Source organism: Anastrepha ludens, chromosome 2 (assembly GCF_028408465.1).
Source record: "Anastrepha ludens isolate Willacy chromosome 2, idAnaLude1.1, whole genome shotgun sequence".
Classification (NCBI taxonomy): domain Eukaryota; kingdom Metazoa; phylum Arthropoda; class Insecta; order Diptera; family Tephritidae; genus Anastrepha; species Anastrepha ludens.
Window position 1 is genome coordinate 148,047,687 of NC_071498.1, and position 12,358 is coordinate 148,060,044.

Genomic DNA, 12,358 nt, shown 5'->3' on the forward strand with positions numbered 1-12,358 from the left:
TAACACACTTATGCCAGCGTTTTTTCTCCAATCCTCGAAGCATTTCTGATATGCACTTTTTGGTATGACCCTGAGCTCTCTCAACGATTCGGTTTATATCTCCACAATCATCGCAAAACGCCGTCCCTTCATGGGTCTCTTCAATAGTGGAGAGAGGAAAAACTCGCAGGGGGCCAAATCTGGTGAAAAGATGGCAGAAGCATGGTAACGGTGTTGTTTTTGGCCAAATAATCTCTCTCGCAAGCAAAGATGAGTGAGGAGGTGCATTACCATCACGCAAATGGCGCATAACTTCAAGGTAATACTTTTTATTTACCGTACGACCTTGTTGTAAGATTTTCTGATGCTCTATGCTTTGGTAATCGAAGAAAACAGATACAAAACTTTAACATTTCATCGAACTTAGCGTGCTTTTTTTGGTCTTGGTTCTCCTGGCCTCGTCCATTGAGACGATTGGGGTTTGGTTTCGATGTCATCATATACTCATGATGTGTCACCAGTTATGACCCTTTTAAGCAAATCTGGATCATACTTGACGTCATTCAACAATTCCTGAACGATGCCATGCGACGTTGTTTTTGGTCGAAATTCAGCAATTTTGGAACGAACTTCGCTACCACACGCTTCATGCCCAAACTTTCCGAAAAAAATGCATGGCATGAGCCAACCAATATACCGTCATCCTCATCAATTTCTCTAATTGTAATTCGACGATTTTCCATAACAATTTTCTTCGCTTTCTCAACATTTTCATGGTTTGGTAATGTGCTGGGGCGTCCAGAGCGAGCATCGTCATTCACACCTTCTCGACCTTCTGTGAAAAGCTTTTACCACTTGTACACATTTTTTTGACCCAGAGTACTCTCACCGTGGCATACTGTCAACATTTCAAGTGTTTTTGATTACTTAATTCCATTTTTTACACAAAATTTCGGTAGCAAAAAATCGCCGAGCAGGCAAAACACTTGTCTTATCTATGCCTCTCACAAACAAACTAAATATGCCATATTGCCAAAACCATGAACATATCTTCGAGACGAGTGAACCAACATAAAAAATAATCATCGAAAGTCAAATGTATGCAGCTCGCTAAATTTGAAAATTCGCCTTATTTTTTTAACACACCTCGAACATGTGATTTTATTTATGCAACTGTGGACATGATTAAAAATGTTGTCTTGTAGTAGCGGTTGCTTCTCGGCAGTCAATAGCAAACCATCACATTATATTTGCTACGAAAAGTTTCTAATAGAAAAACAATCGCTCGTTCTGAAGCGGTACGTGTTTGAAATTGTAAGTTCCTCCATTGGTGGGACAGCAGAAATACGCAAACCACAAATTGAAGTAAAAGCTTATCCAAACACAAGAAGAAGGCTAGTACGGCACGTAAAATATGTATAAATTGTTTTTCTTGTAACATACACACATATCTCAGATATACAGATATACACTACCACATGTCATGCCATAATATATAACTCAATGTTGGTTTAAGTTGAACTTACTTACCCACTCAAATTTAATCCTTTCAAAAGACCGTAGAAAACACAAATAAATCCATTTTATTCATTTATCAATTTTTATCAACTCAGGCAGCATATTGAATTGTGTGTGTGTGTATGTGCATGGGTTGTAAGATACTTTCCTCTCTATTTTTTCGTGTAACCTGAGGCACCACCGCAGACATTTCAATCATCTCAATTGTAATAATGTTATTTATCCCTTTTCTACTTTGCTTTTTCATTGCAGTTGTCGACTAACTGAAATCTGATGGATGTTAAAATCAATTCAATTGTTATAAATCGAATTGTTTTGGAATTTCATGCAAGAAAAGTCTTCAATTTATACAATACAACACACCAGACATATTGAAAGCTTGGACTGCTGGAGGATATTAATGATTGTAATTTGACAGCAAGGATAACTGTAGAAAAACATAATATTCAATAAATAGTACATATATCTCTGTATGTATGTATCGAAAGGTCACAAATATATATACGTACATATATATTTATAGCTACGCATGAATGTCCATACGAATTCAGAAACGAATGTGCGGAGCTTTCGAATGCCAGGAGCAATGTCAATATTTAACCGCACACATCAATCAGGCTAAGCGTTCGCAATTCTGGAACACAAAATACTCGCTGTTTTACTATGTGTATGCGTGCGTGTATGTATGTACAATATGTAGTTATGCATGGAATTCACACAATAAAGTAAATCTCGTGTTTATGAGTGAATTTACCGGGCATTAGCGCTAAGGCGAGTTGCCTACAACTCTGCCGTAAAATGGATATCTTTAGACGTAAACACATCAATCATTTGACACATTTTGTAATCTCAGCATTAGTTAGCAAATTGATTATAAACAACTCGAAATAGCAAACCTAATTGCACATTAAAACGCAACGCTTAGGCAATCACATACGATTTCTATATACAACAAAAATTTTTATGCAGCATGGGGGCGAATTCGTCGAGCAGATCGGATGCAAATCTGCTCAATGATGATGATGGTGAGTTTGATTATTTGTTATTCAAGGTGATTCATATTGTGTTTGTCATATGTTTGTTATTGCGAATGTGTGTGTATGAGTTTAATTAATAAACTGTAAATAGTTAAGTGAACAGGCAAGTTGAAAGGAATTTTTTTTTATTGGGTATGGGACTAAATTTCCGCTCTCGTAAAAGAGGTGTCGCTGCTTATACTATTTTTACGTTTGTTTTAGTAATAAACTGGTAATTTGAAGATGTATATGAGAGGTCTCGATCACAGTAGTTGACATTTGTTTGAAGCATAAAGATCCTTTATTATTCAACATTTGCGGGAAGTCTTGCTTCATTTTTACCTTTTAAAACAAAGGGCAGCTGAAACGTGTTGTATTTTGTTCAATATTTACGGTAATCACGCTCCATCAAATACAACTTGTAAAAAGTGGCAATTTCTTTCGACGCTTCCAAGGTGGCAAATCGACATGAATGATAAAAATCGCGAAGGGGCACCGAAAAAATTCGAAGATACTCACAACAATTATTAGAAGGAGACGCATGTCGAACCCTTGATGATATGTCTAAAGAGTTGGATGTTGGCAGATCAACCATCCATAAATGTTTGCACATGATGGGAACGGTCCAGAAAGCAGGTAACTGGGTGCCACATCAATTAAGGGAGAGGGACGTCTGGTGACGTGTAAGATGCTTCTTGAACGGCAGAAAAGAAAAGGTTTTCTGCATCGTATCATCACTGCCGGTGAAAAATTGATCTATTATGATAACGCTAAGGTGAACCAGGTGCACCGACATGGAAAAAAAGGTTATGTTGTGCATCTGGTGGGATCAGAAGGGAGGGTGTCATCTATTATGGACTCCATAGACCATCTAAAACCATCACTGGCGATCGTTACCGACTGCAGCCAATGCGTTTGAATCGAGCTCTCAAAGAAAAGCGGTCGGCATGTAACGGTAGGCATGACAAACTGATTTTGCTGCAGGCCACACGTTGCTAAATCGATCCAGAAATATTTAGAGGAACTGTATTGGGTAACCTTGCCCTACCCGCCGTATTCCTCACACATTACACCTTCGGATTACCATCTGTTCCGATCAATTTAGTCAGCCCTTATTGGAGAACGGTTCACTTCTTACGAGAGCAACGCAAACTGGCTCAATGAATGGATCAAGTCAAAAGAACTCGAATTTTTCGTCGGAGGAATCCATATGCTGCCTAAAAGGTGGAGTCAGGTTTGCCAAGTTGTGAAGTGTTGCCAACCATTTGCTCTTCACAATAAATTTAGTGCTTTTTTATACCCAAAATGCGAAAATTTTAAAGTTTGGTGTTTGTTTCTTTTTGTTTTTAATTTAAAGCTACCGAAACTGTAAGTTAAAAAAAACTGTATTATTAAACAAAAGAAGGTTAAAAATGTTACTCTGAGAAGATTTTAATGCTAATGCGAATTTGTTGATTATATAAAGTTTGATATTTTGAAAGTGCAAATTTAATTTTTTTCTCCTTTTAAGTTAATGCAAAAATATGAAATGTTCTTCTTTCAACTCTTCACGTTTTAAAAAGCATTTGAATTTACTGAATACGGCATTGCGCATTTTAGTGTGTGTTTATATCCAAAGCTAGGCAACACTGCAGTAGCGAGGGAGAGATTTGACTGCTGAAAGGAGAAGAACACAAACAACTACTGCAATCGCGGGCAATTGAACTATTATTGAATTAATTTTAAAAAAATGTGAATTTTACAAAATTATAAACATTGCATTTTAATTAGAACAGGCTAGAAAAATGTCATGAAGAAGGAACTAAAACTCTGAGACTAAATAACAAAAAAAATGCTAAATCAAGTTACGAAAATGGTAATCTAGCCATACTGGTGCTAAAACCACGTAACTCATTGTCAAATTCACCGAGAGCAAAGTAACGGTACCACGATAGGCGACATCTCATTATTCTTTCCATCATGGTGTCGATATACTTATCTTTTTGACGCATAATACTGTTTACACGTTTCAACTGTTTTTTATACTTCACAACTAGTTGTTATGTTTGGATCCGTAAAACAAATTTATAAAAGTGTTTCATAATTTTTTTTTTAATATATCTTATTGATAACACAGGCCTGCGAAATTTAACTTTTTTCAGTTTCTAGAATGGCTGTACTTGTTTCTTGTAGTTTTTTATGCGCTGAAAACGAATCTGACCTTCAAAATGCTCCATCACGTCAGGATTTTTGGTAAATGAAGCCTAAAAGGTCAAAAAATGGCCATTTTAGCCATTTTTGATAATTTTTTTTGAGATAGAAAATTTTTTTTCAATTTTCGACGAAAAGGTCGCATAGTACAACTCTTTAGCTTTAAACCCCATTTTTTTAAATTATTGTACGATTTTTTAAAAAAAAGTTATGACATTTTGAAATTAACAGTTTCAGTTACGCCAATAGACGTTATACCCAACGTATACGTAACTGAAACTGTTAATTTCAAAATGTCATAGCTTTTTTTTAAAAAATCGTACAATAATTTAAAAAAATGGGTTTTAAAGCTAAAGAGTTGTACTATGCAACCTTTTCGTCCAAAATTGAAAAAAAAAATTTTCTATCCCAAAAAAAATTATCAAAAATGGCTAAAATGGCCATTTTTTTACCTTTTAGGCTTCATTTACCTAAAATCCTGACGTGATGGAGCATTTTGAAGGTCAGATTCGTTTTCAGCGCATAAAAAACTACAAGAAACAAGTACAGCCATTCTAGAAACTCACCCTCGCAGGACTGTGTAATCAAATAAATTTATTTCCACCGAGAAACAATTTTTTTTCAACGCTTTATTAATTCGTGCAGTAAACGGTTCATAGAACTTTTTCCGCAGTTTCAGTAGCCCATTGATACCAAGTTTTAAAATTGGCAAAACCATATTTTTTCATTTTCAAGTTAAAGCATCGTCATTGAAATTATAATTTTTTTTTTCAGTAAGCTTCTTAGTTTGCTAAAACTTTTCTTCTTCTTCTTTCAAGTGAAAAAAACTGTTGCTTGCTTTGTTTGTTTCGTTTTGCTTTGCTTTCTGTAGTTTGCCAAATGGAAGCTTTGAACACTCGCAGAATAATAGGAAAAAACGAAGCGAAGAGTAAAATTAAAATGTCAAAGGCCCACAAAGCGCTGTCAAACGGAACATTGGCGCTATTCGAAACATTAAAGCGCTTCAAGCGAGCGAACCAAAGCTGCCAATTAACCAACTTTCATACATAGTCTGTGTCAAAAGAAAAAAACCTGTTTTTTTCTTGTAACTTCAATATATAATATATTTCGTTCTGTTTTTTGCTGTATAATAGTCTCACTCAAGGGCTACGACGCCAGTGCTAACTCAGGTTAGTGTCGTTCGAACTTTCCCATAACCGCAGCCAAACAAAAATGAGTGAGAAGTACGCGAAGCCTTTTGAGGCAGTATTTTTTGCACGCATTCGAAAAGGCCGAAATTAACTTATGCCGCGGCTGCAAAAGTGATTAAAAATTCAAAAATGTTGTTGTGATGTGGAATCAGCGGTATAAAGTGTACAAAAATGTTAATGACTTTTCCGAGCGCGGCTTGAAGCGAGTGACGACAAAAAAACAGGATAAAGTGATCTCCAACTTTTGTGGCGGGACCCTTGTGACTACGCCAAGCACGATCAGTTCTTGCTAAAAAGGGAATAGATGTTAATTAGTATCAACACCATCGAATGAAGACTGAAGGAGGCAAACATATCCCTTCGTCCCACATCATCAAAACCACTGCTCTCAGAAAAATACATTGAGAAACAACAAAACAAGACAATGGCGTCACAGTATTGGACTGGCCTTGCCAGACCCCAGACACCAACCCACTCAAAATGTGTGGGGAACTATGAAAACGCATCTTGCCGGAAGCCCAGTCCTTGATTTAAAGCAACTCGTTCGCAAAATTTAGTCCTGTTTGTCGACGAGCTACGCAGAAAAGCGGGTTCAAAGCATAAAGAAAATGCCAGGCTATACTCTACAACGATGAAGACTGCACGGCTTATTGAGTAATTGGGGCTCGTAGTTTTGTATATTACTTACTTTCTTGTAAAAAAAGTTTTAAAATAATGGGTTTTCCAATAACAGGGGCTATAGGTGACTGGATTGCGCTATCGAGAGATGATTAACGATTTTCTATGGCCGGAACTGGATACTACTGATTTGGACAACGTTTATTTTCAACAAGACGGCGCTACGTGCCACACAAGCAACGAAACCATTGATCTTTTACGGGAAAAGTTTCCGGATTGTGTTATCTCTCAAAGATGTGATCACAATTGACCACCGAGATCTTATGATTTAACACCTTGTGACTTTTTTCTTTGGGCCACGTGAAAGAGAAGGTCTACGCCAACAGGCCAGGGTGGATTCAAGACCTTAAAGATGGAATTCGTGAGGATATCGGGGGCATAGGGCAGCCACTTTGCAATCCGGTTATGGAAAGTTTCATGAAAAGGATATTGTCCTGTAAGCGTTGTCGGGGTGGTAATTTGCCTGATGTTATTTTCCACTTTTAACGGCATACCTTCCTCTTTATAATGAAATAAACATCCGATCATTTATATTAAAAAATATCATTTTTATTTGAATATCAAAATAACACCTCTTATGAAAAGACCCTATATATATTTTATGCTTCATGAATAATCGCGGCTCCTTTTTTCCGACCCAGACTGTATGTATGTACATTTCTACATTTCTTTTTGAATGAATGGGGTCACTTTTATGATTCTGGCGAACTTGAAAAATGTAGCTTCCGGGTCGCCATAGTTGCATTTTCTTATTATTAACGGATCTTAAAGCATAAGCAGAATGACGTTTAGATATTACAACTAGGACAACATAAAGATACTAATCTTAAATAAGTATTTAAAAATCATACTTTGTAGTGAATAAATGTATTGTTCTTTGGCATTTTGTGAGAGTATTGTTATCAGCCCATTGTGCGATGTTCATTAGCAGCTTTTTATTTTCGGCAAAAGGTGTTTTTACATATAATACAAAGCATTATTATCTTTATAATCTTATTTTAAATTCGAAGCATAAATTAAAAAATTATACTTAAAATCCGTTCTTTTATTTTTATGCAATTTTCGTGATGATGGTTGGACCTCGATGCTGATTGCTGCTACTTTTAGTAAATTTCGATCATTTTCAAATATTGCGCGCCATTGGCAAAGGTAGTTTTGGCAAGGTAAGTTTTAGTTTTCGAAATAAGAATAAAAATATTTTATACAATATTATTACTATTTTTAATAATATTATTTTTATTAATATTTTCATTATTATTATTTGCTAAAAAATAAGGCGAATGGATATAATTGCATGCATGTTGTGGGTTTTGAATAACGATATTGGCACTGTTGTAGAAGAGGTGCGCCAACGACCGTAAGCCAATTAGCGTGAAGCCTTCGCTTTCGAATATGGTGCCTCTCACTTCTGCAAACAAATCAGTATACAGGATCCTGCACTCGAAGTGTAAGCAATTAAAAACGCCATCAATTTAGTTTGGAAAATTACTCTTATTCAATTCAAAGTAAAAAATGTGTGAAAATAATACAAAATTAAGAATCAATTGACCTTTGCTCGATATGGCCACCTTTCCCTTGCCTATGGCCTTGAGACGGTCCAGAAACGAATCCCAAAACCGGCCGAATGTGATTTGCAGGTATTTTGGCCCACTGGCGGACAATGATGATTTTGAAAGCCATTGTGTGGATGTTATGAATTTCGGAACGTTGTTTTTTATCCATTCTTGGTTCACTCGAGCTTTGTCCGACAGTGCCGAGTCCTGTTGAAACGGCCATAGTCTGGCCCAGAAATGTTTGTGAGCCCACGTCTGCCTTCAAAGCAACCTCCAGAATACTTTCCCAATAATATTTCGCATTTATTTTGACGCTAGGCTCGATGAAAACGATTAGAGAGCTCCACCTGCGGCCCAAACCATTACCCGCGGCGGGTGCTGCCTCTTGGTGGCAAATCGATGACTAAAATTTTCGTATGAGCGGCCGTTTTGGAAGTTTACGAATTGCTTTATTTGAAAAATTTTCTCGTCAGAAAAAAAATGTTCGGAAATTGACCGCTTTCGGCCAAGCAGAGCAACTCCTTCGCTTTCTGAAGTCTAACTTGTTGCTGCTTTGGTGTGAGACTATGCGCATTTTGGATCTGGTAAGACTTGACTTTGAGATCATTTTTCAGTATGCGGCGGATGCTACGGTCAGATATTTTCAATTCCTTTGCCATTTGATGGGCACTTCGTCGGGGATTTCGCTCAAGTCGCTTCTTCACTTTTTGAACCATTTCACTTGACGTTGCAGTCTTTTGATGACCACCTCCATGACGTTTTGCGACGCTACCAATATCATTGTAACGAGTAATGATGCGATACACAAAAACTTTATTTACTTTAAAGGTCTCGAGCTCAGGAACAATCGCTGCTTGTGGTTTTCCAGCCTTTACTCCCGGCAAAATGGTACCGCGCGCTGGACTGTCATTTAGCCAACTAACAGACAGTTAATGCCCGTGCACCAGCTGCGCGAGCGGTCCGAAGTTGGTTACACTTCGAGTGCCGGACCCTGTAATCTATTCGGAGGAAAAATTCGGAGTGTACCAATAGAGTAATAAATTGTTAAGCAAATTTCACTCGAAATTGGAAAAACCGCTACATGAAAGCCAAATTATTCACAAAACGACCACTGAATGCTTTTCTATAACTGTTGCTTAATTCAAACATAACCTCTTCATAATAACTGCATTGGCTACACCCGCAATAAACTTTTCTTTCTACCCCACGACGGGACGCCTGGAGACCATTTTTGACTCTTATATCAGCAAAAGTCTTAAATATTGTATTTAACTGCCTAAATCGCTCCTGGATTATTGGAATATTGTTGCTCTTTTATGATAGCCCCCCAAAATGCCTTGGGTTAGGGATAGTCAGAGGCCCGAAAAAATTATGATTTTAAAAAATTTTTTTTTGCTAGTCAGTTGCTTTATTTTACTAAAATAGCAATAGGCACGAGTTTTTTATGTTTTTCAAAAGCAGTATATATTTTATTGAAATCTACCAATCGGTTTTTAAGTTACATTGATCACCAGCTCAAAAAACATAGTTTTGAGAAAAATGCATTTAAAGTTTTGTTACTTGCTCTCGAACGCTCCGGAGCACCCGAGCGCTCTTTATTAATTGTTAAATAACTCGGAAAGTATTTGTCGGATTCACAAAAAAATCAAATTTTTTAAAAATTCCGACTACCCCTAACCTCTTATTAAACATTTATCGAATCGAGTGCGCAAAGGGTACATTGCTGAAAGTTTGTTTGGCAGGTGACAGCGCCATCTTGCTGAAATGAGAGGACGCCCATATTCAGTACAACAACGTGTTTTTGAAAAAAATATTTAGCACTCATCTATAGCACTTTCTGTTGATCATAAAATTGTTGCCGTTTTTGTTTGCGAAGAAAAATTAACCAATAGTTCCATCGCTCCGAAGGTCACACCATACCTCCACAGACGTTTAGAACAGATTGGGTTCTCTACCATAACGACTACTATGATTTTAGAACCTCAAATTTGACAAGTTTCCTCATTAATATGGCCACCGAGAGGCAAAATATGCATAATCCGAAAACTGAGAAAATGACTTTCAAACTAGTAGACAACCCAAAAAGATAAGGGACTATGATTATTATTATTGGGTACATTAACCCGACGACCTCTTTGTGGTCTATTATGCCCAAAAATTTAAGACTTCTTATAAATTTGAGACTCTCTAAATGGGCCAACTGTGGATCAGCGATTGCCCCACAAGGGCCAAAGCCAATAATCGGAATCAGTTTTACAGGTCATGAATTGGACCACTGATTATGTATGCAATTTACATAAAGAGCGATGGTCCTTTCTATAATGCTGCAGAACTGTTAAATGTTTTGTGACAAGCCCGAACAGAAAACTGTCACACTTTCTTCTAAGACTTGGTAGAAAAGCCCTTCGGTTGAAGCTCGGTATTATTATAGGACACAATTTACCTTTCTTGCTTAGAAGAGTCGAATAGCACTGACTATTTTCTTTTGGAGTGTCCTGACATGAGAGTTCTATGTCATGAGAATGAGCAAAATTAGTTCTTTCGAACTAGAGGATATTTTTAGATTTGCCAAAAACTCTGGAAAAATCTCACAGGACTAGCTGTTTCTGTCTCTATTCTATTCTATATCTTTCTCCCTGTCACATCTCTCGTTCCCTCCTTGATTATCTACCCTTTTACTTTCCAAAACTTTGAATACAATGGGATTTTTAGCCTTTGTATTTTAGGAGTATCGGTGCTTCTTGGCTCGCCTTTTTCAAATTTCATTTCATTTTCACCTTCTCAGATTTTTTGCTCCATATCGCAATTCACAGAGGATGTTCTCTAAAGTTTCGTCACCTAGTTTGCGAAAGCGGCAGACATTTGTTTCTACTGACGTGATACTGTTTCTACGGAGATGATAACGAAGTCTACAATTTTCCATGTAATATCCAGTGAGAGTTCGTAAACCTTCTCTATCCAGACTTAAGAACTTATTCGATGCTCTTCTGACATCTTTACCGTCATACTGTTTAATCTGCCTCTGCCCTGGACTCTCCTTCAAGTGTTGCCTTAGTTCCCTGTGCTCCAAATCTTTGATAAGTTTCTTTAAGTGTGCCCACAGAAGGATTTTGGTCTATGAATTTTGAAAATTTGGAAAGAAGAATACGTTGAGAAGAATACATGGCTCTATAGCGCTCGCAATTCACCATAACGGCAGCTCCTTTTTATGGCCCGAATTGGAAGATATGGATGTGGACGATATGTGGTTTCAACAGAACGGTGCCACTTGTCACACAGCTAACGAAACAATGGCTTTTTTTCGCGAAAAATTTAATGACCGAATAATCTGACGTCGCGGCGATGTCAATTGGCCGCCAAGATCATGTGATTTGACACCGTTGGACTTCTTTCTTTGGGGTTATTTGAAAGAAAAGGTGTACGTCGATAAGCCAGCAACAATTCAACAGCTAAAGGATGAGATAATTCGGCACATTAACGGCATAGAACCTCAATTATGCCTCGGCGTCATCGAAAATTTTAACCATCGGGTGGAGGTGTGCCGCCGATTTTGCCAATATTTTGTTCCATACGTAATTGAGTCATATCAATATTATCATAATAAGGAGAAATGATAATAATTTCCTAAAAAAATTGTATTCAAAATCAACACCGGCCCTTGAAACTTAAATCCCCACAATTTGGAATTCATGATAACTTGCCTTACTGAACAGGAATGTCAACACAGTTTGCCATTCTCAGCTGTCAAACTGCTGTCATAGTTATCTATAGTTCTCATGCAGCTAAAAAAACACCCAATACATACATACAGAGAAAAATTGTGTTTAGGTACTAAGTGCAACTGTAAATTAAATTAAATTCATATGGCAATGGGCAGATTTTGTAGGGAGTGTAAAACGAAAATATGAAAAAAATAAAAATAAAAGTGAATAAATCAGAGTCAGAATCAGAATCATGGTCTATCTTAAACATATAAATATCCAAAATATAGCAAAAGCTTGAGCTCAAGTCCATCAGCTGTTATTTGCTGTTATCCGGCTCTCAACGAATTTGACTGAATCAGCTGATAAGCTGACATAAGGGGTCACGAAGCGGTTTGTTTACGAAAAAAGTAAGATTCTATTAGTGATATACGAAAAAAAGCAAAGCTTTTGCTTGATTGCCACTCTAAATGGCTTATTGGACAAGTGAGTGAATACATATGAAATGATCATCCAGAATTCGGCAGCCGAAT

General features: G+C 37.1%; 1 protein-coding gene across 1 annotated transcript in view; it reads left to right on the forward strand.

The window, feature by feature from the left end:
- The first annotated feature begins 1,755 nt into the window (after window positions 1-1,755).
- LOC128855561 (serine/threonine-protein kinase 32A) overlaps window positions 1,756-12,358 on the forward strand; it is a 34,573-nt gene continuing 23,970 nt past the window's right edge. Inside the window, exons 1-2 of the mRNA XM_054090565.1 lie at window positions 1,756-2,522; window positions 7,679-7,734. Of these exons, the coding sequence (XP_053946540.1) occupies window positions 2,468-2,522; window positions 7,679-7,734 (111 nt within the window). The 5' untranslated portion in view covers window positions 1,756-2,467. The remainder of the gene's footprint in view (window positions 2,523-7,678; window positions 7,735-12,358) is intronic.